This window comes from Leguminivora glycinivorella, chromosome 2 (assembly GCF_023078275.1).
Source record: "Leguminivora glycinivorella isolate SPB_JAAS2020 chromosome 2, LegGlyc_1.1, whole genome shotgun sequence".
In the NCBI taxonomy this organism is placed as follows: Eukaryota; Metazoa; Arthropoda; class Insecta; order Lepidoptera; family Tortricidae; genus Leguminivora; species Leguminivora glycinivorella.
Window position 1 is genome coordinate 22,964,346 of NC_062972.1, and position 26,481 is coordinate 22,990,826.

Sequence of the window (26,481 nt, forward strand, 5' to 3'; positions counted from 1 at the left end):
CCTAAACAATTTCATGAATTAAAATTGAATTTCACTTGTGAGGACGATTTTAAACGCTTATTACGAAAGGGTGTGTATCCGTATGAATACATGACATCATACGATTCTTTAAAGTTAACTGATCTTCCCTCTAAAGACAATTTTTTTAGTTCTTTGACTGATAGTCACATCTCAGAAGATGATTATAATCATGCAAAAGATGTTTGGTCCCACTTTCGTTGCAAAAATATGGGCGATTATTCCGATTTATACCTAAAAACAGATGTTTTGTTACTGGCTGACGTATTTGAAAATTTTAGAAACCTTTGTCTTAAGACCTATGGTTTAGATCCCGCTCATTATTATACTGCTCCAGGATTAAGTTGGGATGCAATGTTATTTACTACAAAAATAAAATTAGAACTCCTAACTGATATAGATAAAATATCATTCATTGCAAAAATATTCGAGGTGGCATATCGCAATGTAGTAACAGATATGCGAAAGCTAATAATAAATTTATGGATGATTTTGATTCAAACATACCATCGTCCTATCTTATGTATTTTGATGCAAACAACCTTTACGGATGGGCTATGTCTCAATGTCTCCCTACAGGTAAATTTGAATGGGTTCATGTAGATACAGACTTCAATATAGCCGATGACGCTGATCATGGTTTCATATTAGAAGTTGACCTCGAATACCCTAACGAAATTCATGACTCACATTCAGATTTACCATTCTGTCCTGAAAACGTTTGTTTGGGTAATTGTAAAGAAAAAAACTGATTCCTAATTTAAATAGAAAAACTAATTATGTAATTCATTATCGAAATCTAAAACAGTGTTTGAAGAATGGTTTGGTATTAAGTAAAATACATCGCATTCTTAAATTTCAGCAGTCTATGTGGTTAAAAAGTTACATAGATTTAAATACCCACATGAGATCGCTGGCATCATCTGATTTTGAAAAAGATTTTTTAAACTAATGAACAATTCAGTGTTCGGTAAGACTATGGAAAATGTTGCAAAACGTGTAAACGTCAAATTATTAAATCACTGGGAAAATCGAGGGAAATCGCAAGGGGTTCAGTCTTTGATAGCTAGACCTGAGTTCCACAGTCTATCCATATTCTCAGAGAATTTAGTAGCTGTTCAATTGAAAAAAACTAAAGTCTTTTATAATAAACCGATTTATTTGGGGTTTTGTGTATTAGATATATCAAAAACTTTAATGTATGACTTTCACTACAACTACATGAAAATCAAATATCCTAACAAACTCAAACTTCTTTATACAGATACAGATAGTTTAATTTATCAAATTTTCACTAAAAATTTTTATGCAGATATAAAACAAGATCTTAATTTCTATTTTGATACATCTGACTATCCTCCTATCAATAAATATAATTTCCCACTTATAAATAAAAAGCGATTAGGATTTTTCAAAGATGAAAATAATGGTAGAATTTTAAAAGAGTTCGTTGGTCTAAAATCTAAAATGTATGCCTTAGATGTTGAAAAGTATGATGAGAATGATGACAAAAAAGGTAAATATGGTGTTTTATCAAAAGCTAAAGGAGTCAATGTATGTGTTACAAAGAAATTTACTCTAAATAATTTCAAAACATGTTTATTTAATAAAAATGTGCAACGTGCTCAAATGCTAAGATTTAAATCTATAAAACATGTAATATTCACTCAAAAAATTAATAAAATATCATTATCTCATGATGATACAAAACGTTACTTATTAGAAAACACTTGTGACACCCTTGCGTGGGGACATTGTAAAATAAAAAAATAATTTAAATTTTGTCATGTAAATGACAGAACATTCAAATTCGAATTATTGTTTGTAATATATATTTTTTATGTAAATTTGAATAGTTAACTTAAATTTAATTGTAAATTATATTTTAATTAATTGTCTAATTTAACATTTATTCGTGTTTTGGCATAAGAATATTGTAAACATAGATTTATTGTTTTTTATGTTTAAATTTAAATTGGTGGTTGGGTATATAAAATGTAACAATAGATTATAAAGAAAAGTGTTAATATCAAAATAAATATACATATTTTTTATCAGGTTTTTTTTTTTTTTTTTTTACTCTACTTTAGTTTAAATAGTAATATGTTTATTGAATAGCACCATTTAATGTCTATCCGCATTCATATCAACACTGTTAAACATATTACAGCATTCAAAGATGATTCATTTTTATCATCCTTTCACTACCATTGTCGCAGGTCCCAGTGGGTGTGGCAAAACTCAATTTGTTACAAATTTTTTGAATAATACTAAAGAGATATGTAACATAGAATTTGATGAAATTATTTGGTGTTATGATGAAATGCAACCTCTTTATAATCTAGAAAATGTAAATTATAGTCAAGGAATACCAGATTTTTCAATTTTCGATGGGAAAAAACCTAAACTTCTAATAATAGATGATTTAATGAGAGAATCAGATGGACGAGTTGTTGATATTTTTACTAAAGGAAGTCATCATAGAAATTTAAGTGTTTTTTATATAACACAAAACATATTTCATCAAGGAAGAGGTCAACGTGATATTTCACTGAACACAAGCTACATTGTATTTTTTAAGAACCCTAGAGATAAAACTCAAATACGATACCTGTCACGACAAGTTTGTCCTGAAAACTCAAAATTCGTGGATGAAGCCTACAAAGATGCTACAAAGGATGCTCATGGTTACCTTATGATTGATCTGAAACAAAATACAAATGACATATGTCGTTTTAAAACAAAAATATTTCCATTTGATGGACATTGCACAGTGTATGTACCCAAAAAAGGATTTAAATATGATAAAAATCAACAAATTTTAGTCAGTTCTACATGATGCATGCAAGAGTAAACACATATAAACATTTATTAGAAGCATTGCACTTGCTTAAACCCAAATATCGTACTGCATTACTTAAATCTTGTGATGATGAAGAGATCAACATTATATGCGAGTGCATTTATAATGTTCTGAATGGGAAAATTCCTTTAGAAAAAAGGAAAAAACAAAGTTAAAAAAGTACAAAGACATATTAAGGAAATTAGTTTCAAAAGGTAAACATAAATTAAGAAAAACGGTTATAATTCAAAAAGGAGGTGCCTTTTTACCTATTATTTTAGGAGCAGTTCTAAGTGCCTTAGTTAACTCTTTATCATAAATAAACAAAATGGAAAACACGAAAAAAATGTTATTAGTTGAATCGGACTTTATTGAAAAGTTGAAACGCAATGAGAACCCTCCTGAAAATTCCTCATCTCGGCTAGATGAAGAAATGCAAAAAATTCTCAAAAGTAAAATGAACGATCGTGAAAAATGGATGCTTTATTCTCAAGCATTGCAGCGGTTTCTACATTTTATTGAAACAGATCGAAAACCGTTTAAGATACCTATAGTAATGGAGGGGTTCGATCAATTCAACAAAGAAAGTAATGATATCATAAATTCAAAGATACCCAAAAAGGAGGAGACAGAATATAAGGAATCAGCGAAAGGTGATGTAACTGAGATAGCTGCACCATCTTTGTTTAACACGACACCTGGTGAAATAAATCAAGAATCAATGCCGATCAGTCCATCAAAAATAATAGAGATATTACCTAAATCTTATGAAAAAAAGCTAGAACGCTATTAGATTACATTGTTTTAAGTAAACCTAAAATTTGGTGGAAGCAGACTGGTGAAGTTGTTATAAACAACCAGACTATTCAAAATAGCAATATTACCGATTTGGTGAGCGACACGGTTAGATGTCTTAAACGTCCTAAACCAATTGGGTGGGAAGTGTTTGCTTTACTTTTAAAAGATATCAAAGTTCCTAAGTCATGCATTGGTAATCCTACAAATTTAGCATTTATTAATGACACTCCTTTGATTGAGCCCTTTACCCCCTCTACTTCTATAAGAACACGAGCCTCGTTAGATAAAGAAAACAACACATCTACTCCTCTTACTACACGAGTACAAAAATCATCTGCAAAAACTATAAATTGGGAAAGATGGACTCCTTATTAGATATTAACAGAATCTACTATGATATCTCTCATCCCGCTGGTTATAGCAGTTTAAATAATTTAACAAAGGAAATGAAAGGTCAAATGAATAAAGAAGATGTAAAAAAATGGTTACAATCTCAAGACACGTATACACTACATAAACCTGTTCACAGGCGGTTTACTAGAAATAGATACATTCTATCTAACTTTAATGAACTTTGGCAAGCTGATTTGAGTGACATGAGTACATATAGTCAATTTAATGATGGTTACAAATATATTCTTTGTGTTATCGATGTATTCAGTAAATATGCTTTTGCAAGAGCCATGAAGAAGAAGGATTCAGCAACAGTTAAACATTGTTTTGAAAGCATATTTACTGAAGCCAACTCAGTTCCTCGTCATATCCAATCTGATAAAGGTACGGAATTCGTTTCAAAGGTGGTAAGAGATTATTTCAAAAGTAAAAATATTAATTATTATACCACTAATAACCCTGATATTAAAGCAAGTATAGTAGAAAGGTTCCAGAGAACTCTTAAAACGAAAATGTGGCGTTACTTCACTCATAAGAATACATATAATTACATAAATGTTCTACAAGATCTTCTTTATTCTTACAACCACAGCTATCATCTATATATATAAAAATGAAATGCGTTTGTTAGTTACCTATAAACTCGAGAACGGCTGGACCGATTTACGTAATTTTGGTATTGAAATGTTTGTATTAGACCGCAGAAGGTTTAGGCAGTGTAAAAACACGTAAATATTGTGATGATAATTAGAAAACAGTGATTCTTTTTTCCCATACAAATTGTTCCTACCTGACAACTTGACAATGACGTGACGTTAATGACAGGTGCGTTCCAAAATTACATTAATGACGGATGCGTTCCAAACGCATTGTGATTTTATTAATTTATCTTGGCAAAATAATGTGAAAATTAGTAATTATTCCGTTAAAGAAATAAGGAATGGCAAAATAATGTGAAAATTAGTAATTATTCCGTTAAAGAAATAAGAAATAATACTAAATCGGAACGCACACGTCTGTTACAGCTATTTTGTAGTCTATGAAGTTGTCATTGTCAAATTGCTTGCCAGATTTATAAATTTTCTCTAATAGCTGTAACAGACGGTTAGATTTGGTTCGGGCTGGACCGGTCGGATTTGGTCCGCGTGCTCTACAGACGGCCGGATATGGTTCGGAGCGAATTAAATCCGCTGTCCGACTCGAACCAAATCTATTAATTTTATACTTCACAAAAGTAGTGATGAACCGGTACGATTAGAGTGAGGCAATACATGTTTGTCCTTCTCTACCTATTGCTCCATCTCACTCTAATCGTGCAACAAGTAGTTGATTAGGTGGATGTCACACTGGCTCCGATTCGCATCGCACAACCGGAGCCAGTGTATCATCCATCTTAATATGTAGCGGCCAGGTAATGCGGCTAAAAAATATTGCTTGAAATGAAATGAATGAGAATGAGCTGTCATAACAGAAAAAAAATCTGTTAGACGTTGTCAACTGTTATTGCTGTGATTTGTGTTTTGAGATAAAATAAAAATAGTATATTTTTGTAGTTGGAATAAACTAGCTTAAATGGTGTATTTTAAATGAATGGTAAAAAAACTCCAAATTGATTTCAAAAGCAATTTAAAGTATTACAGTTAGTAACTAAAACAACGCAAGAACCGGATGATTGCCACAAGAGGAAAAAGGTAAGTCATCTTATCTCTTCAATAGGTATGTGCATAGCCGGGCACCGTTAATCAAATATTTAACTTCGATAATCGTTAATCCCTTACTAAAAAAGTTAACTTCGTTAATCGTTAATGCGATACATTTCAACAAATTTAACGTAAGTTAAAGTTAATCGATAATCCGTTAACGCGTGACAAAAAAATATTTTTTCTCAAACATGGTATGAAATATTGATGTTATGTGCCTTATAATTGGCAGCGAAGTATGACGTTGCAGGTGCGGCTAGGACGATTGATAGATAATGGAATTTCATACAAACCTTGCAGGCCAAGGCCGGCAAAGTCCTCTTTTTTAATTTCCAAACACAGATAATTGTGACATAACATCCAGGTATTTAGCCAATTAAAAAAAAAAACTATAAGGGGCTTTATAGACGTGCCGACTGCAACTGGTACGGGCCCTAGACAATATTTGATTTTGGGTGCGTTTTCATACAAAAAAAATTTTTTTCGTTTTTATTTTTATTTTTTTTAACTTTTTGTTTTTTTATAAGCGTAGGGTAACCTGGGTACGATTGTGCCAGGGTACGGTAGTGACAGTCGCTATAACAGCGAAACTATACGGATCGCGGGGAGGGGTGCAAGGGGAAAGACAAGCGGCATGCAAGTCTAAACGCGTGTGCCAGTGTTGCGTCAGCCGGCGTGCGACGGTAACGTAAGCAGGAGCCCACATTGATTTTCGACAGTCAAAAGTAAGATTTTTTGTTCGATTTCTTTTTGTAATTACGGTTATTTGTACACAGATAGATTGCCTTTTATTTTTTTTTTGTTATAACTTGAACATTGGCAGTTACTTACAAGTAATTACTTTTAATGCAGATCTTTTTGCTCAGTCATGGTCATTTTTTGTTTTCAAAAGTATGCGTTGGTTACGGTTGTGACAAATTTTGTGGGTACGGTTGTGACGTAGTAGTGCGCAGGTGATAGTCCCCATCACATTTGTCACGTCATGTTTAATTGGTACATTTATAAATGTTTATTTTTTCTTTGTTGTGTTACAGTTTTGTTAAAATTTTGTAGTAGTTAAGCTAACATTTTGACTGATTATAAAGAAGACTGTTTTATGTTACAGTGCCTTATTAGTTTTAAGAAGAGAAGTGATCACAGATTTTCGCTTTTTTGCCATAAAGTGATTGTTAACTTTGTTTAGAAGAAGATTATGTTGTGTTCAGTTAATTATTTGTAACAATAAAAGTCATTAAAACTATTTGGATGTATTTTGTATGCCTGTCACTACCGACCCCAACCACTGTCACAACCGCCCTTGGGGTGTGGCCGGTTGTGACACTTTCCCTTTTTTTTTTAAATTTGATCGTATGCCTATTACAGCGTAGCTAGGGACAATTTTTTATCAATTTTAGGTAGATAAATAATCAAATTAAGTATTAAAGTGATTTTTCTCCCAGATAACTGGTAAATTTACAAAATTGTAGGCGATCAAACCAAAATTGTCACAACCGTACCCAGCTTACCCTACATCACGGGACATCAAAGGGGAACGAAAATTCGATTATTTTTGCGCTACGACGCACCGTTTAGGAGATACAGCCATCCAAAGTTACTATTTTCAGTAGACTTTATTTATTTCATACCATGTTTGAGAAAAGCACTATACATACCTCGGCGGGAAATGGGGTTTCCCCCTTTGTCCCGGCCTCTGTAGTAATGTACTATTACTGTAGGTATATATTTAGTTGTATCAGTAATCCACTATAATGTATTATATTACTGTAAAAGCCCAAATTACAGCAAGCCTATTGAACTCTAGGCTACATGTGGAAGGCAGTGATTGCCTGAGCTACTGCCAAGAACTGTGTCAGGAGAGCTGCAAGATCACAGCAGGCGGAAGCCGGGTAGAAGCTAGGGAAGAGAATGTGGTCTTAAATTGGGCTCGAATTTGCTGCCCTGTCACTAGAACCACAGTATAATCTAGAACAGTTGCCATGGTAAAACTTAGGATTCATCGAATCAACGTTGGTAAAAGCGAACCCATGTGAACAACAATTCTTTAGGTAATATTTGGGCTTTTGGCGATCAAAATCGGTAAAAGCTGGGATTTACCGGTTAAATCATAGGATTTTCCGTACTTCGGACTTTTACAGTAGCGTGTTTTTCGCGGCGCTGCCCTGCTAAATTAACGATTAACGGACTCGGAGAAATTTAACGGAAGTTAACGAGTCCGTTAACATTTTTTAGAGTTAACTTAAAAGTTAATCCGTTAATCGAAATGTTAACTTCGTTAATTAACGATTAACGGATTAACGAGTTAATGCCCAGCTATGGGTATGTGTATATTAAATAGGTACGCTATAATGTAATTAATGATGTAGCTACTTAATTGTGTCAAGTAAAAATGGTCACTTCTTTGCCTTGCCCCATGTTTTGCGCCTCCAAGTATAAGGCGATACGAAGTACGCCGGGCAGCTAGTTCAAGCATAAAAATGTGTCCAGTTGATGTTAACTCTAATAATATTATGACTGTTTGGTGTAATTTATATGATCGCAATACAGATAGACAAATCTCACTAGAAACTGCAAAACTAAACGTAGGAGATCATGTTAGAATCACTAAATACAAACATATATTTCAAAAAGGTTACGAAAGTAATTGGAGTGATGAAATATTTATAATTAATTCAATTATTAAAAGATCTCCTCGGATTGTTTATACACTAAGGGATTTGGAAGGCGAACGCATAATTGGGACGTTCTATTCAAAAGAATTACAAAAAGTAACTTACCTCCCCTCCAACGAGTATAAAATTGATAAAATATTACGTTCACGTCGAGTTGCTGGCAGAAAGGAAATACTAGTGAAGTGGCAAGGTTATCCTAATAAATTTAATTCTTGGATACCTGAATCAAGCTTAAAGAAAATATGAGTGATAATAGCTTTTATTTAACTTTGTTAAGTAATAGTTCATCCGATTATTACACAGATAATACGACTGCACATTTTTTAACAAAATTACCAAAGACCATTAAATTGGATGGAGAATGGGTAGTTGGTTTGGTGGAATTTCAATACCCTTGTTCTATGTATAATGTACAAGAGCATGAAAACATAATTTATATAAAGAAAAAGTGTTTTCGCCTGCTGACAAGACTTCAAAAATTGTGGATATAAAAACTCATATACCAGCCACTACTTACGATAATATAGATCACTTTCTTCAAGCGTTTAATGAAAACCCTCAGTTAAAAAATAATGTAAAATTTCGTTATGATGAACTAACAAAAATGATAGGAGTAACAACATCAAATAAAGATATCACTTCTATCATAACAACCCCAATACTAAGTCTTCAAATGAGTTTTAAACCAAGAACAAATTTGAAACAAATCACATTGGGAAAAAACCCAGCAAATTTATATTTAGGTTTACCATCTCAAATATTTGTTTATACAGATATCATTCATCCACAAGTAGTTGGAGATGTTATAACATCGTTACTTAGAATAATACCTTTAGATCCAACTAAGTTCATTTATGGAGCTTATAAAACACATATTTTCTCACCTGCTCACTATGTACCAGTTTTACGAAGAGAGTTTGATACAATTGAAATAGATATAAGAACAACAACCGGTGTTAGAGTACCATTTCAATTTGGGTCTTCTTGCGTGAAACTACACTTTCAACGTGTAAAATGATGTATAACAGATCATCAACCTCTTGTCCTTACGAACATTATTATTCACACCAAGCCGGCTCTGGTGTAGGAATTGTCTATAAGGGAGTTCCATATCAAAGAGGACATGGTATAGGCAGTTTTTTGGGAGGCCTATTTAGATCCGTACTCCCTTTATTATCTAGTGGTTTAAGAACCATTGGAAAAGAAACTTTAGGAGCAGGAGTTGGACTCTTATCTGATATGGTAAATGCTCGCCCTATAGACAGTTCCATACGATCACGATTCAAGGAAGCAAGTGCAAACCTGAAAAGAAAGGCCGATGAAAAAATTGATTCCCTTATGTCAGGATCTGGGTATAAAATGTCCAATAAAAGAAGGGAACCGCTCATTGCTCTAAAAGCATCGCGACGAAGAGGAAGTAAAAAAAATAAAAAAGATATAAATAACGATATATTTTCAAACTAAATAATGTCATTTTTACATAATCATTCATGTGAGTGTGCGAAATCTGAATTAGATATATTTGCCCTTCCATCAACTCAAACAAGCATTGAAAGCGGACAGTGGATTCATTATAAACCAATTTCATCTTTAAGCGATGACGGTCCAATCGAATTTCAAGTACCTGGATCAGGTGATGACTACATAGATCTATCACACACAATGATACACATTACTGCTAAAGTGTTGAACCAAGATGGTACTAAATTAAAAGCAGATGCTGCAGTTGGACCCACCAATAACTGGTTACATTCTCTTTTTAATCAACTTGATGTATATTTAAATCAAAAACTCATATCACCACCAAACAATACATATGCCTACCGTGCTTATATGGAAAATCTTCTCAACTACGGACCAGCAGCCAAAACAACTCATCTTACTTGTGGATTGTGGTATGAAGATACGCCGGGCTATATGGATACTGTTGACGTTAACAACAAAGGGTTTAACAAAAGGCTGGAATTTATCAAGGAGAGTAAGGAAGTAGAAATGATTGGTCATTTACATGGTGATATATTTAATCAAGAGAAATTCTTAATAAATGGTGTAGAACTACGTATTAAGTTAGTTCGCTCAAAAGAATCATTCAATCTTATTTGCCACCAAGATAAAAAATTCAAAGTACAAATAATGGATGCCAGCCTCATTGTAAGGAGAACGAGAATCAATCCTAGTGTTTTGTTAGCCCATCAAAAAGTATTAGCCACAACAACTGCGAAGTACCCCATTACGAGGGCAGAAGTTAAGGTTCTCACAATACCGACGGGGGTTCAGGGTAAAACATTAGATAATATATTTCTCGGACAAATTCCTAAAAGATGTATTATTGGATTTGTATCAAATTCAGGTTTTAATGGTAATTTAGCATTAAATCCGTTTAATTTTCAACATTATAATATGAATTCATTTAGTTTGTTCGTAGATGGTCATGAAGTTCCTTCTAAAACATTACAACCTTCATTTAGTTCTGGTACAATAGCAGCAGCATATCACACTCTATTTTCTGGAACTGGTATTCATTTCCATAACGAGGGTAATGGAATAAGCAGAACAGATTTTGGTCAAGGTTATTGTTTATTGTGTTTTGATTTAACTCCTGATTTATCTGCTAATTCAACTTCACACTGGAATCTTGTTAGACATGGTAGCGTTCGGATAGAAGTACGTTTTGATTCCGCTCTAACTAGTACCATTAACTGTATTGTGTATGCAGAATTTGATAATATAATTGAAATAAATAAAAATCGTGATGTATCTGTAGATTACAATAGTTAAGAAACATATAAATACCCGTTCTCTTTAATTTATTTTATTTGGAATTCATCATTGTTTGCATGATCATCAATAATTTGTATATGTTACTTAACTATGGATACTAAAGAAATTCAATTTTGTATGAGGAAACTAAACCCATTGTTTAATTCAAATGTTTTTGCTGCCAACAAAATACCTATTCGGGTTAATCTACCTACCTTTATTGTCAGTAATTTGGACCCTGATTCAAAACCGGGTTCCCATTGGGTTGCTATACACATTGATGTAAATGGTGTAGGTGAATATTTTGACTCCTTTGGCAGGAAACCTTCCGGTTATCATAAGTCATTTCTAGATAGAAATACGAGACGGTGGTTTTACAATAATAAATCACTTCAAAACCATTTCACTTCTGTTTGTGGTGAATATTGTTTAGTTTATTTGTATTTTAAGTTTCATGGAAAATCTATGAAACATATGCTTAACTTGTTTTCTGATAATTCTTTATGTAATGATCTAGTATTACGAAATATGTTTAAGACCTTTTTTGTGAAATAAATAAAAATACGTGTACTGGTAATAATGATTTTTATTTTTAATTCTCACATAGTTACCTTTATAAAACTACAGACATTTGACACCATTTTATTTCTTATTTATTTTGTTTGGAATGTGAAACAATGCAAAAGAATATCTTACAAGGAAATTTACTTAAATCATAAAAAGGAAAGATAAGAAATGTGAAACACTTTAACACTATCCTACTGCTATCGTTAAAAATTATATTTATCACTGTTTCTTATTATCTATAAAATATTTTACACATGTGTCCTTAGAAGCTAATTGTTTTGTAATATTATATACAATATTTCGCGTATTTTGTAATTCCAAGTCGTCTTCCAACGCAAAATACTTCAGTCTGACGTCCGCGTGCTTCCAGTGTTCCGTGGGTGGGATGTTTTTGATTGTTTGCATATCATATATCTCTATTTTAATTAAGTGAGATGAATACGCCCCATCATCTTGTCCAGATGATAAATTAGCCACGCCTTCTGGCGAACTTTTGCTTACATTCGAAGACCGTTTCAAGGTTTTACACTGCTTTTTAGGTCGTTCAAAGAAGCTGTCAATATTATTTCCAGGACGTTTCTTTGCGAGGGCTTGCTTAACTTTGAAACCAGCTGTACCTTCCTCATCGGTTGAATCACCCTGATTTTCCGGGTAGTAATAGTTCTTGAAAGTATTTTCAGAGAACTGAAACAATGAAAGACAATATTTTAAACACTATTAACAATTCTATTAATTAAATACAAAGAACACTAGACGAAACAATATTATAAAAAGGCAATATGGGTTACAGTAATTTAAAAAGAAAAACATACTCACGTCCATTGTTGGATCTGTCTATAAACACTTCACTTTTAAACGCACACTCCACTTCTCTATATACCACACTAGATACAAGGAGCTCTGGTACAGAAGGCTGCCTCTACAGGAATACTTATTCAGCCTCGACTCTCTTTGGCTTTTATACTCGTAATATGGTAGAGAGCAGGGGAACGTACCATAAATCTTGTTTCAACCAGTTCATCTTATACCTGAACGCAAACAATAAACTTTTTGTCATTTTACAATACAATAAACATCTATAATAAAGCAACTAAGTTGTTACAATAAAAAATTCAAGTCACAAGAATTACCGGTGCGTTAGTCTAAAACATGTTTACACCAGTTAATGCTTTGTTAAATATGAATACAAAGTATCATGCCTTGACATGTTCGTCGAAGGATCTCTTTACCTAAAACCCGAATTATTCAAATAAACGGAAACAATAAATATATATTATCTTTAAAAATGCACAAAAGACATTTTTATTCACATAGAATTAGCCTTAAACATGTTTTAACCGGTTCTCAGTTTCTCACGTCTTAACAAGTTTATTGAAAGTATGCATTCTCTTAAACAATACACAAGTCATAAAAAATAATAATAGACATAGGTAAGTAAATTATTCAAAGAAGGTACAATAAATAAAGCAATTAAGCAAAAACGCAACTTCACAAAATTACCGAGGTTTATTCAGATACAAAACATTGAAATATATGTAAAAAAAAAAAGTTTGATAAGATGGGAAATTAACTTTTATTAAGACGTAATCAAAAATTGACTTATTAATCATATGTACAAATTTGGTAATACAACAAAGAGATGTATGATAGAAATAGGTATAAGATATCATAAATATTCGAGAAAAAGAAAGATACGCTAGATAGGATCGTTAAGTTTAGGTATTTGGATAAACTTAAATGTAACTCAGAAGTTCTTAAGTTAAAACGTAATTATAATACATTTCATAAATACCTACATTTATAGAAATAAAAATAAAAGTAGGTGAAACTCAGTTAGGTTTCATAAAGGTAAGTCTAGACTACTTAGGTTAACTAAGAGTAGGTTTTAATTAAATTTGGTTAGGTTACGAATGGAAAAGTTAGGTATTTTAATTAGGTTAGGTTAGGTTAGAATCGCAATCCATATGATCACAAAGTTATACTAAAAATTAATTATAAAATACCTATCAGTATGAGACACAAGGAAAAGGTGTGCATGACACTGCCAGGTAGCTGGGTAGGGTAACAATGGTCTAGCGCCGAGTCCAGATCGAACAATAGAAAGGGTCGGTAATCCTTTTGTGACCGTCGTGCACAAGGTGTATTGTGTAAAGAACGTATTCTGTAAATACTAGAAGGAGGCTTCTGAGAGCGTCGAGACCCAGCGCAATGAATCTAAATGGGGGGCTATTAGTTTTTTTTTTTTTTTTTTTTTTTTTTTTTTTTTTTTTTTTTTTTTTTTTTTTTTTTTTTTTTTTTTTTAGGTTTAGCAAGACCATGGATGGGCGGTGGTGGGGTCCTGGGAGCAGGCCCCAGACCCGGGCTGGTAACGGGGGTATCCTACTGTCGGGGGTTAAAAAGGGAATGTACAAGTTTCTAATGGGGTGGCAACGCGCATGTGACACTGTTTGAGTTGCAGGCGTCCATAGGTTACGGTGACCGCTTTACATCAGGCGGGCCGTATACTTGTTTGCCACCGACGTAGTATAAAAAAAAAAAATTGGTGTATATTTTGAATTTAAATGAAACTGAGTTGGATGATAGCATATATTATATGATTTGATAATGGGTCCTGTTCTGAGAACACAATAAGAGTAAGAATGATCATTTATTTATCAATGACGCCGCACTAAGGGCTTTTTGACCTAGACGGATTTGGCTTTCTTTGGCAATAGAAGTGTGGTGCTGTGATAGGATTCAGCCATACCTAGATATTACCTACTACCCAACACCTTACCCAACCTACCCTACCCAAACCACGATAATTACACGTGCAGGCAGTAATACGTGCCTAGAAACTGAAGGATCTTACGCCTTGCTGTGCTACATATCACAGTAGCTTACTTACATTCTCCAGAAGCGATGAAAGTGTCGACGATGATCTGTGCGCCGTTGTAAAAGTCTCCAAACTGCGCCTCCCAAATGCACAGGTTCGCGGGCGAGTCGAACGCCATCCCGTATTCGTAGGCAAGAACCGCCTCCTCTGATAGGATGGTATTTGCTACCTGTTAGAAACACCAACAATGTCAAAATAGAAGCGAAAAAAGTTCGATAACTTATTTCAAATTGTATTGGAAAGTTGTGCATGTTTTTCTAACCAAGGTCCAAAAAGTACCCAATTATTCAAAATGTTTGAACGCGGTTTTAACGTATACACACACACATAATACACAACGATAATCTCCCATGCAGAATGCCAGCGTTCTCATTCCATTTTAAATCCTTTATTGAAAAAGGCATTCAGTAACACGCACACGGACGTTAATCTCATAACCGGTCCCCTACGCCCGAGTTAAAAAGGTTTTCTGACGTTAAGCTGTTGGCGACTTCACTTCGTCCGTCTGGGATTACACTGACATCCCTTTGAAGAGTACGTAGTATAAGTTCCCGATGGTTTATGACTAGTTTCGACAGTCCGAGACAGTTCGACAGTTCGAAGTCGGACTGATGTATTGCAAACGAAAGATGATATCTTTGATCAAAGGTTATTGAACTGTTAGTGGAATATTAAAATGCACAAATTCGACATAATGGAATCGTTTAGTAGCGTTTTCATGAATGTCGTTTGGTGGAGACGAAAATTTCATCAAATTATTTTATAGAAAGTGGTGACACCAAAAACGTGTATTCGATATTATAAACTAGAGGTTGCACTCTATAAAGAACAAAGAAAAGTAAAAAGAAAAGAAAACGGCACCGACACATATAATGGACGGAACTGTTTACTTTGGCGGAGATTAAAATTCTTTAAAACGGAGCGGTGCACGCCTGAATTCACAATTTTGTGCTTGCATTTGCACACCAAGCAAACTTATGAATGGTTTCGATAATAGTTATTTGTTATACAAGGGGGCAAAGTTGTATTTTAACGCCGAGTGTGGAATCGAAAAACGAGCAAGTGAAAGGATTCTATACTTGAACCACGAGCGAAGCGAGTGGTTCGAGAATAGAATCCTGAACTTGCGAGTTTTTTAACACTTTTTTTTTTTTTTTTTATTAGCCTACTGTAGTGTCCCACTGCTGGGCAAAGGCCTCCCCTCGCTTCTTCCACTCAACCCTGTCATGTGCGTAATTGTGCCAGCTTGGATAAAATGCGTTCAAGTCGTCCCGCCATCTCTTTTTCGGTCTGCCTGAACCCCGGCCTGCACCCTCCACGGTGTTCCGTGGGTCCCACTCGGTAACCATTTTGGCCCACCGTTCAGGGTGCATGCGGCAGACATGTCCAGCCCAGTTCCACTTAAGCGTAGCGGTCTTGACACCTACATCTGCAACTCGAGTTCTGGAGCGCAGTTCCGTGTTTCTGATTCGATCAGTTCTGCGAACACCCAGTATACTGCGCTCCATCGCTCGCTGGCAGACCTTGAGTTTGGACTTTAGAGCTTCTGTTAGTGACCACGTTTGAGCGCCATAGGTTAGGATAGGTAGGATACACATGTCGATGAGTTTGCGCTTGAGACACAGAGGAAGGTTACCCTTCATTAGCGCCTTCATGGACCAGAAGCTCTTCCAGGCGTTATCAATACGTCTATTGACTTCTATGATTTGCCTGTTTTCGAAGGAAGCTATCTGGCCCAAGTAAATGTACTCATCAACATACTGTATATCCTGCCCATCTACCGTGACCCCATGTTTTGCCCGATTGGTCATTAACTTAGTTTTTGCTCTGTTCATTGTGAGTCCAACTTCAAGGCTCGCTGTGCTGAGATCTTGGAGCATGTGTTGCAATTGAGATGCTGTATGGGAAAAGAGGACAATGTCATCGGCAAAACGCAGGTTAGTTAACCGTTTATTACCGACAACAATGCCCGAACCCTCCCAAGAGACCGCCAGCTTTTTAAAAATCTCCTCCAAGCAACTGGTGAACAGTTTAGGAGACAGCGGGTCACCTTGTTTAACGCCTTTCTCTATTTTAAAAATAGGACCAGGTGCGTGCAATTTAATGGCTGCCGTGCTATTATTATAAATCGTTCCAACAAGTTCAACGTACCTTGGATCTATACCTTGGTTGTGCATGGCGGAAATTATAGCGGAGTGTTTGATGCTGTCAAAGGCTTTGCTATAGTCTACAAAAGCAAGATATAGAGGCACGTTGAACTCGTTGGACTTTTCTATTAATTGGTTTATAGTATGGAGGTGGTCTGTTGTTGAAAAACTCGGACGGAAACCGGCTTGATCTGGTGGCTGATGTTTATCCAGCAGTGGGGCAATTCTGTTCTCTATGACTTTTATAAATAATTTGTAGATATGAGAGGTTAAACTAATAGGCCTGTAATTATTGATGTCTGACTTATCGCCTTTCTTGTGCAGAAGTACTATATTTGAGTGGCATAATTTGGAAGGGACTTTACCGCTGTACAGAATTGAGTTGAATAGATTCGTTAAATATGGCAACAGGGTTATTTTTCCAGCTTTAAGTGCTTCAGTTGTTACACCGTCATCCCCAGGGCTCTTCAGATACTTCATGCTCTTGAGAGCTGCGTTAACTTCGCCACCGGTTATAGGGGGATATTTTCTGGGCAGGGTGGTCTTTCAATGGACGGTGTTGATAATGTGTCGGAGGAATACAGATTTTTGTAGTATTTGGTGCATATGTCCGTTATTTGGTCTCTACTGCTGCATTTTATCCCGTTTTCGTCGCGAAGACTGGTTATCCAGGGTTTTTCCTTATTAATACCTTGTTTGGCTGTTCGGAGAGATGAATGTGTTGTCAGTGCTACTTCGACTAGCCTCGTGTTGAAATTCCGGATATCGCGCCTGATACTTCTTTTAACCTGTTTATCAATTGTATTATATTGTTCCCTGCTGTATTTGTGGCGTTCTCGATCTTCTATTAACTGTATTGTATCCTTTGTCAATTTATTGTTATTTTTTCGACTTGGTTTTATTTTGCTGCTAGCTGATTTTAAACAGTTAATAATGGTGTCATACTGTACTTGAACATCGGGATGAGTATCTATGTTATTATTGAATGCGTCAAAACTGTTTTGTAACTCGAGGTTGAATTGATCATAATTGGAAATGAGCGTGTCTCTGCTTAACTGTTTTATTTTTTTCAGAAATAGTTGTTTGCGATGGATTTTAATATTAAATTTAATCTTTACCCTCACTGGTCTATGGTCGGAACTAAATTTAAATTTGTTTATAGTGGATACGTCTGTTATTATACTCTTGTTATTTGTAAGGACAAAATCTATTTCGTTTTTAACGTTTCCATTTGGCGCGATCCAGGTCCAGCGACGTTGAGGTTTCTTGAGATAGAAGGTATTACTTATGCTCATGCTTTGTCCGAAGGCGAATTGGATAAGCCGAGCACCACGATCATTTCTGCTACCAAGGCCGTGTGGTCCGACGATGTCGGTGTTATCCAATTCAGTCCTTACTCCAACTTTGGCGTTGAAATCACCGAGGATCATGGTCCATGTTCCTCGGTTTTCATCGCAAGCTCTGTTCAGCAAGTCGTAATACTCTTCTACCTCGTCATCGCTATGCGAAGAAGTTGGTGCGTAGGCCTGGATTAGGGTCAGAGTATGGTTTTGGGATATACTTAATTTCAACACAGCCACTCTATCGGAATAGCCCGAGAATTCCATAATGTTATTAACACTTTTATGTTTTTAACACACGAGAAGTAAAATACATTTGCACCCGAGTGTAACACAAAACTTTTCTCCTCACTATAGCGAGGAAGATACAACACACAAAATGCGTTTATCACTGCTTCCAGTAGTTCCACAGGTGGTAAACCATCTTTATTACTAGATTCACCTACTTTTATCAATTTTAAAGCAGTTTATTTGACTTTATTCAAGGTCAAATTACTTTACCCACTAGTGGATAAAATGCGTTTTTACCCGCTGGTATTAAAGGACAAAACACGTGTTTCCGAGCTAGTGAGGGGAAAAATGCATTTCATATATGTACTTAAGTTAGTTGTTTGGTAGCAGTCGATGCAGGTAGTTGCAGCCTTCCTCTTTAGAATACTGGGGCCTGGAGATGCTGGAGCCAATGATGATAGGCAATACAATTTATGACTGCAGATGAGGCAATATTTATACTGTATTCAAGTGTGGCTTGTTACATTTTCGAAAAGATTGTCAGATGGGCGGGCCAAGACTACACACTCTTTCTTACCACTAAAAAGCTTACTCAGGATTTATGTAGGTTGAGGGTTGAGCGGTGTGTTAATATGCTCGGTGGCCTTATCGACCAGCATAAAGGTGTAGATGTGAGAAGGTGCCACACATTAATGGTGCGAGAAAGTTCCACTCAGACTCTCAGTGAGCAACGACCCTATGTTACCTCTAGGAAAGCTTTCTGCTCGGGATGTATGTGGTTGAGAGGTATGTAGATGTGTTCAGTGGCTTGGTCGACCAGCATGGCGTGTCGGTGCGAGAAAGTGCCACGGCCAACATCCTCACCGCTAAGCCTCACATTCACACCCTCCATGAGTAGTGAACCTATAATGTTAAATTACAAAAAAAAATAATAAACTAACTAAAGATCAGACACAACCGGTCTAATGCGAGTCGGACTCACCAATCGAGGGATCGTGGCGGATTTTACGCATGTTATTACACTTTTCGATTTTTCCATGTAATATTACTAAATTGAAATATTAATAAAATAACATTAATTTGAAGTTTTCGTCTATGTAATAGAATATCCCGTTTAAAACAGAAAAGAAAACTTGAAAGTAATTTAAACAATTCGAAACTTGTTACTGCGTTGTCTATTTTACAACAACGGATGTATATGTACATGGCTGTAATTTTCGCAAGGAGATAGTTTATGGAAAGCTTCCTTGAAAGGGACACAGGCTACTGCTTGTCTCGGTTCCCGGGAGATATGAAAAATACCCTTGCCACACTGGCGAAAGATTGGGATTACGGACCAAAAAGTTTCCTTTCCCTTTTTAGTTGGGGTGGGGCACTGTGTGAAGTAGTTTTGCTTATATTTGGATTCTTTATCAGGCGACACAAATATTTCGGAGCTACGCTTATAAATGGATATAAAATGGTCTGTCAATTTTCAAGAACTAAAACCTTATGTAGTGTTTCCAGGGATTAATTTCAATCGATACAAAGCGACGAAACGTTTGTCATCATCGAGAAATAAAATACAAATATAAAAATAATTACCAAATGCCAAAGCTTCAGCAGTTGCCCAATCCAAAGCCTTCCCGTCTGTTAATTTTGATATGCGACTGTTTACGTGCATCTTGGCCAAATGTGGATGGATATTCTGAAACAACATATATTCACAAAACCCTTAAATTAAATATGAGATAAATACATCATCATCTAAAGCTCTGCCAAGTGGGAGAATAAAACACGTTACTTGAAACAAGTCAAATTTCTCGAAAACTAAACATGTGTTGTAGGGACGATAGAAACAACGTAATTGTGGACGATTGAAACGTTTCAAACGTCCCTGTGTTTTAATCGTCCCCACAAGTAACCGACTATCAATAAAATGGGGTTCTGTTTTTTGTAAGTATAACAGCATGTAAATTCCACGAATGAAAGCAGCAACATATACGTATAACTCCGGCCTGAAAACAGAAGCATGCGACCGACAGATCTTCAAAAATGTCTACATACAGTGCACACCGCTGTGCTACTGACTGGTTATGATTGAAACAATGGTATAATTGAAACACTCACTCTTGTATGAAATACGTTAATATTTTTTTACGACTATTCCATAGAATTATATCTTATTATTTCATCTTAACCAAAATGATAAATTTATATGTAAGAAGTTACTGAAACAAAGAAGATTAAAAGTCATGTATTTCTTTTTTTACATACGTTTCTTTTATCAAGATCTTGAAAGAATCTTCAGGCGCTGATATTTTTTGTATAGAAAAGCCTAATAAATTTCCTTATTGCATTCCGTGTCATATCTATCATCTGTCTGGGCAAGCCATATCTAGTCGGTTTATCAGTAGGGCGGTAAAAAGCCTTGCTAGAAAATGTTATCAAACCACTGTGGACATAAATTCAAACATCGGTTTTTGAGTAAATTTGCAAATAATATATGGAGGAACTATGAATACTATCTAATTCCATGCTTTGCGAAAAGTCGTTGATCACGAGCATGTGCAAGTCAGTAAAAAAACGGTGCTACACCGATCCCATCGTTATTTCATCTGCAAATATACGCGAAAATGGGATGCGATTCGAAAATACTACTTATTGTGTAATGTAACTGTGGATTTAATCGCAAAGGAAAGGGTATGTATACTTACAAAGTCGCTAGGAGTGTGAACAGAGGCGCGCCCGACGGTTTGCAATAAACTCAGGTCTGCACCCGTGTCCCATGTTTCTACGGCGCGCGGTGCACCGCCCATGCCGGCCCACTGCTCTTGGTAGTACGAAGCCTACAACATAATTATATTAAATATACTTTTAATTACTAGCTTACCTACAACTTTAAACGATTTGACAATACCTCTATTATCCTTGCATTCACATTATCCTTTAAAATTATTCTGTCCAGTAAAATTTTTTCGTGTTCTTACCTCAGGTTTATAAGAATTTGCAGCTTCCAATTCTGATTGTAAATATTTGGTATATTCAGCTGCAATGCTTTGGATTTCGTCTTCTTTCAAAATACCTTCCGAAACTAATTTTTCTGCATAGAGGTCAGGAATGGTTCTGAAAGTAAACAGTGAATCATTTGGTTTAGTAATTAAATTTCGTCGTAAATGTCGAGAATTGTTAGTAGGTATCAAAAATGCAGGTAAGCGTGTTTATATGTAGACTGTCGTGTAGTTTGATGTTAAACAGCCCAAATATAACGATTATGGACAAATGACCATCACCTAATTTGATCTCTTTAGATTATTTCTTGATACTATACATGTGTAATTACTCTATCAAATTTGTCCTTTCTCTCTCTGTTGTCGGTCTGTCTCTGTCTGTTGTCGGTTGACAATCGAGCAAAAGATGGTTGAGGATGGGGTTCTTTCGTGCCTTTCACTTGATCGCTCCCTGTGGTTGCAGGCCATCTCCGGCCAGTGATAAACCAGCGCCGTAGTCGAATGGCATTTCTGCGACGCGAAACCAAAACGAAACGCCGCGAAAGGTAGACTCTGGCTCTGTCGCGCCAATACGCAAGAGCGATAGAGATAGATATCTACGAGCGTTTCGTTTCGTAAGCGTTTGTGCCATTCGGCTTCGTACCCAGGATAGCATGCAGTATGTCAACAGGAGAATATCAAACATACTTGCGATTGTGTATGACCTTGTAGAGCAGAGGATTGGTAAAAGTGGGGTCGTCAACCTCGTTATGACCCCAGCGCCGGAAGCAGTTGTAGTCCAAAAACACATCCTTGCGGAACCGGCGCTGGTATTCGAACGCTATGTTCGTTGCCTTCTGGACTAACTGCAAAAAAATTGTTACATTCAAAAACAAGTAAAACTGAATAACAGATCGTAGTCAATAAAATTCTAGCCTGCTAGAACCATTACATTAATACCAAGGACAAATGCTTGCATGATTGGGATTGGGTAAAAGAATATCCTGTACCTATGATAAAATGGGGAATGAGTAAGATATCTAAAATATTAAGAAATGTAATCAAACGGATCAAATTAAATACATCTTATTCTATCTTTTTATTGATGTTACATAATATGTACCATACATTAAATCTCTGTAACTAGCTCTAAAAATACTAAGTACAAAAATTATTCGTTTGACGCAAGTATCGACGAATAAACTTGGAAGAGAATGGATTAAAATGTTAAAGCGGATCCAGTTTTACCGACTGGTTTTCCTCCGTGCATGGCTTTTCAGATTTGTCGCCAATCTAATCCGGCTTAGGAAAAGTTCCATCGATACCCAAAACACCATTTTCAACGTTTATACCGAACCGGCAATAGAGCCCGCGGCTTCACTCGCGATAAATACAAACTTCCACCCCCCCCCCCCCCCCCCATTAAAGGAAAGTGGGAGGTTAGAAAGAGACAAAAAGTAGCCTATGTCACTCTGCTTCTCTTCAACTATATCCACTTTAAAAATCACGCCAAATTGTCGCTCCGTTTTGCCGTGAAAGACGGACAAACGAAAAGACACACACACTTTCCCGGCCAATTGCATCAACCACATTTGGAACGTTCTATACAATAAAATTTAACGAACGATTTAACGGTGACAGACGGTTTGATGTAACCGGCCCAAGTATGGATTATAATATAACGTTTGTTATCCTTTAGATACAATACATTCACCAACATATTTATAACAATTCTCAACACTGACCTCTGGATGGTCGGCGTTGACGTGTATGACGGGAGCCGCTATTGTCTTCGCCAAGTCCGTGACGTAACGGCAGGACCGGCCACGATGAGCAGGCAATGTGAATCCAACCTGCGATCAATAATTAGGAAATTCAGTAAAACTAGATAAATTTAAACTCTGAAAACAATCATTTTGTCTATTGTTTGACTCTTCAGCCTTATTGATGAATTAATGCAGATGAATGCATCTTACATGCAGATGAATTTTAATTGAATCTGCGAGGCTTGTACTAATTATTGTATTGTAATCGTATGCTCAGGCACGGATTCGTCCGTAAAATTAGATTTTTTTTTCTGGAACGATTTGTTTTGCCTACCACCCACGAATTTTTGACGCATCCGCATACGAGGGGTTAAGTACTACGTTTATTTTATTTGTATTTAAGTGGGCAAGCAAAAAATACTGCAAGAAATCTCGAATAACTAGGGCTGCGTTACTATCAAAGATTACGAGGGTTATGTTTTTAAACCACTAAAATCACTTCCCTTGTTTCCTTATTTAGCGTGCAGTGATTTTATTGCTTCCTAATGATTCATCCCTCACAAACGGCAACTAAAAAAACACAATTTCTATTCATAGATTCAAGTGGAATGTAAGTAAATCTCTGTCACTCTACTTTATGGCCTAGATCGGTATATGGTATATGCAACATAAATCACGATCACATTGATGTGAATGTAACTGAAGCAGAATACTCAATTTTCAGCCTTATTTGGTGCGTGAAAATTACATAGACCCGAGAGAAATTCGAACGTTTTATAAAATATTACCATTTATGGACCGAGCGTGAAGCGTCTCCATAAATATTTTTGCTTGGACAAAAATGCCTTTCACCTCACTAGCTCGGAAAGGACTTTTTATTCTTTAAAAACAGATAGCAAGATCGCATTTTATCCACAAGAGTGCAAAGAATGTTTGAAATCCGAACGTGTCATTAGTTACTTTTTTAATAGTTATTTGTTATACAAGGGGACAAGGTTGTATTTTAACGCCGAGTGTGGAATTGAAAAACGAGCAAGTGAAAGGATTCTATAGTTGAACCACGAGCGAAGCGAGTGGTTCGAGAATAGAATCCTGAACTTAACACACGAGAAGTAAAATACATTTGCACCCGAGTGTAACACAAACTTTTCCCCTCACTATAGCGAGGAAACTACAACGCAAAAAAATGTGTTTATCAGTGGTTCCAGTAATTCCACAGGTGGTAAATCATCTGTATTACTAGATTCACATACTTTTATCAATTTTAAAGCAGTTAATTTGACTTTATTCAAGGTCAAATTACTTTACCCACTACTGGATAAAATGCGTTTTTACCCGCTGGTATTAAAGGACAAAACAACGTGTTTCCGAGCTAGTGAGGGGAAAATATAATTTCTTGTAAAGGCATATCCCAGACAAGACAATTTTCTCCCTGTGCTTAAATTGTCTTAACAAATCGTGTGATTTGAACGTAAAAATAATTTCATATCGAATTGTATCCGACTAAAAACATTAAATTTATACAATTTTATAACATGATTTTACCATAAAACACTTGAAATCGTACAAGAAATTGTATTTTTGACTTTTCCACTGTACTTATTCAAAACCCACCTTAAGTAACATTGCAATCTCAAAACGCGTGAAACGGAACGCACCCTAATTTTTGTGCAATTATGTTCCAGTTGTTTTTAATAAACGCAAATTGACTAATTTTTGTGTTTGTTCCAGTCGTTTAGTGAGGTGAAAAGTTATGTGTTACACACGGGATGCAAAGTTATTTTACCTCGTGTGTATTGCAACACTCTCTACGCTCAGGATTCTATTTTTGAACTACTCGCTTCGCTCAGGATTCTATTTTCGAACCACTCGCTTCGCTCGTGGTTCAACCATAGAATCCATTCGCTAGCTCGTAGTTCAACCCTAGAATCCATTCGCTAGTTCGTGTTGCAATTCCACACTCGGTTAAAATACAACTTTGCTCCCTTGTATAACAAATAACTATTGTTATGTCGCGCGCACCGGTATAGGCACGGTATACGTTATATTTACCAACTGACTCAAGTGAAATTGTGTAAGCCAGGGGCTCAATTTTTGATTATTATAGGTGTATTTAGAACCCTCGATGACGTTACTAGGAAATGTGTGGAAAATGGAAAAATGCTATTTTTGAAATAGGAATTGGGGAATCAGGTGGTATTAAGTATAAGCTCATCTTTGTCACACACGTTCTTCATTAAAAAGGGATAGTCTTGAACGAAACACACAAAATGGAGCGGTCTATTTTTAAAATCGTATAATGGATTAGCGTAGACAAGTTACATGGGTCAACATGAGACGAACTTGTCATCTTATAAATTCGAATCGGCTTCCTCGTCGCCTTAGGATTAGGATACGTTATGTTAGGTCAAGTGACAAATTCAGTAGAGCGTTCATTAATCCACAAAATTACATATGTTCGACTAGACTCCTAGAGCGTTATTATGAATATTGTAATTCTGGAACTGTCGTTGCAAACCTTTCATAGATAAATTGTACGTAATTCAGTTATAACATACTAGCTTTTGCACGCGGTTTCGCTCGCGTTAGAAAGAGACAAAAGTAGCCAATTCACTCTCCATCCCTTCAACTGTCTCCACTTAAAAAATCACGATAATTCGTCGCTCCGTTTTGCCGTGAAAGACGGACAAACAAACAGACACACACTTTCCCATTTATAGTATTAGTATGGATTAGGTGGATGTTCCAGGCTGTCCTGCCAACCAAGCACTAAAACATGGCGTAACTGTGCACAAATTGAGAATTATCACCATTTTTTCTAAAAGTCAAGTAATTTTACGTCATCAGCACGTTACGGGGCAACTTATATTGGGCAATTGTTCCAATAGTGTTCATTTATAGAACGGAAATGTAAGCAAAATCGGAGCCATTTTGATACCTAACATGGGGTCTTAGGACAATACTGCTTGTAGATTATGCTACAAATACTATATTTTTGTATTTGTTTCATTTACATAATGTATTTCCTACAATGCAGCTCCTTTAAATACTTATATCTTATATGCATATTTGGCGCAGTCGGTAGGATGGCGATATTTCATGCATCTATGCTTGCATGCTTTCTTATTAAATATTCAAAACTAGGACGACTTCCAAAAAAGTGTCACAAAATAAATGAAAATAAATCGACCTCCCTTTAGGGGCTACTAGGGAGTTACATATTTAAATGAAACCGTCAAAGCATTAGATATTCATAAAGATTTATGTAAGGGCCACTTGCACCAACAACAATGGAGGGTTAACCCGAGGGTTAATCCATCATTTTATATGGAATTTGACAGTTGACAGCCCACTAACCCTGAGTTAAGTGGTTGGTGCAAGTGGGCCTAAAGGGTTTGAAGCACAC

The 26,481-nt window shown here is 35.8% G+C and overlaps 1 protein-coding gene across 3 annotated transcripts in view; it reads right to left on the reverse strand.

The window, feature by feature from the left end:
* The window catches only part of LOC125236837 (probable 2-oxoglutarate dehydrogenase E1 component DHKTD1 homolog, mitochondrial), a 63,213-nt gene that overhangs the window by 13,219 nt on the left and 23,513 nt on the right, over positions 1-26,481 (reverse strand). For all 3 annotated transcript variants that reach the window (XM_048143777.1, XM_048143790.1, XM_048143784.1), the window contains 7 exons: positions 23,055-23,162; positions 22,018-22,175; positions 21,310-21,445; positions 21,037-21,168; positions 19,925-20,027; positions 19,086-19,243; positions 14,635-14,791 (listed from right to left, as the gene is read on the reverse strand). In XM_048143777.1, coding sequence (XP_047999734.1) covers positions 14,635-14,791; positions 19,086-19,243; positions 19,925-20,027; positions 21,037-21,168; positions 21,310-21,445; positions 22,018-22,175; positions 23,055-23,162 — 952 coding nt within the window. The remainder of the gene's footprint in view (positions 1-14,634; positions 14,792-19,085; positions 19,244-19,924; positions 20,028-21,036; positions 21,169-21,309; positions 21,446-22,017; positions 22,176-23,054; positions 23,163-26,481) is intronic.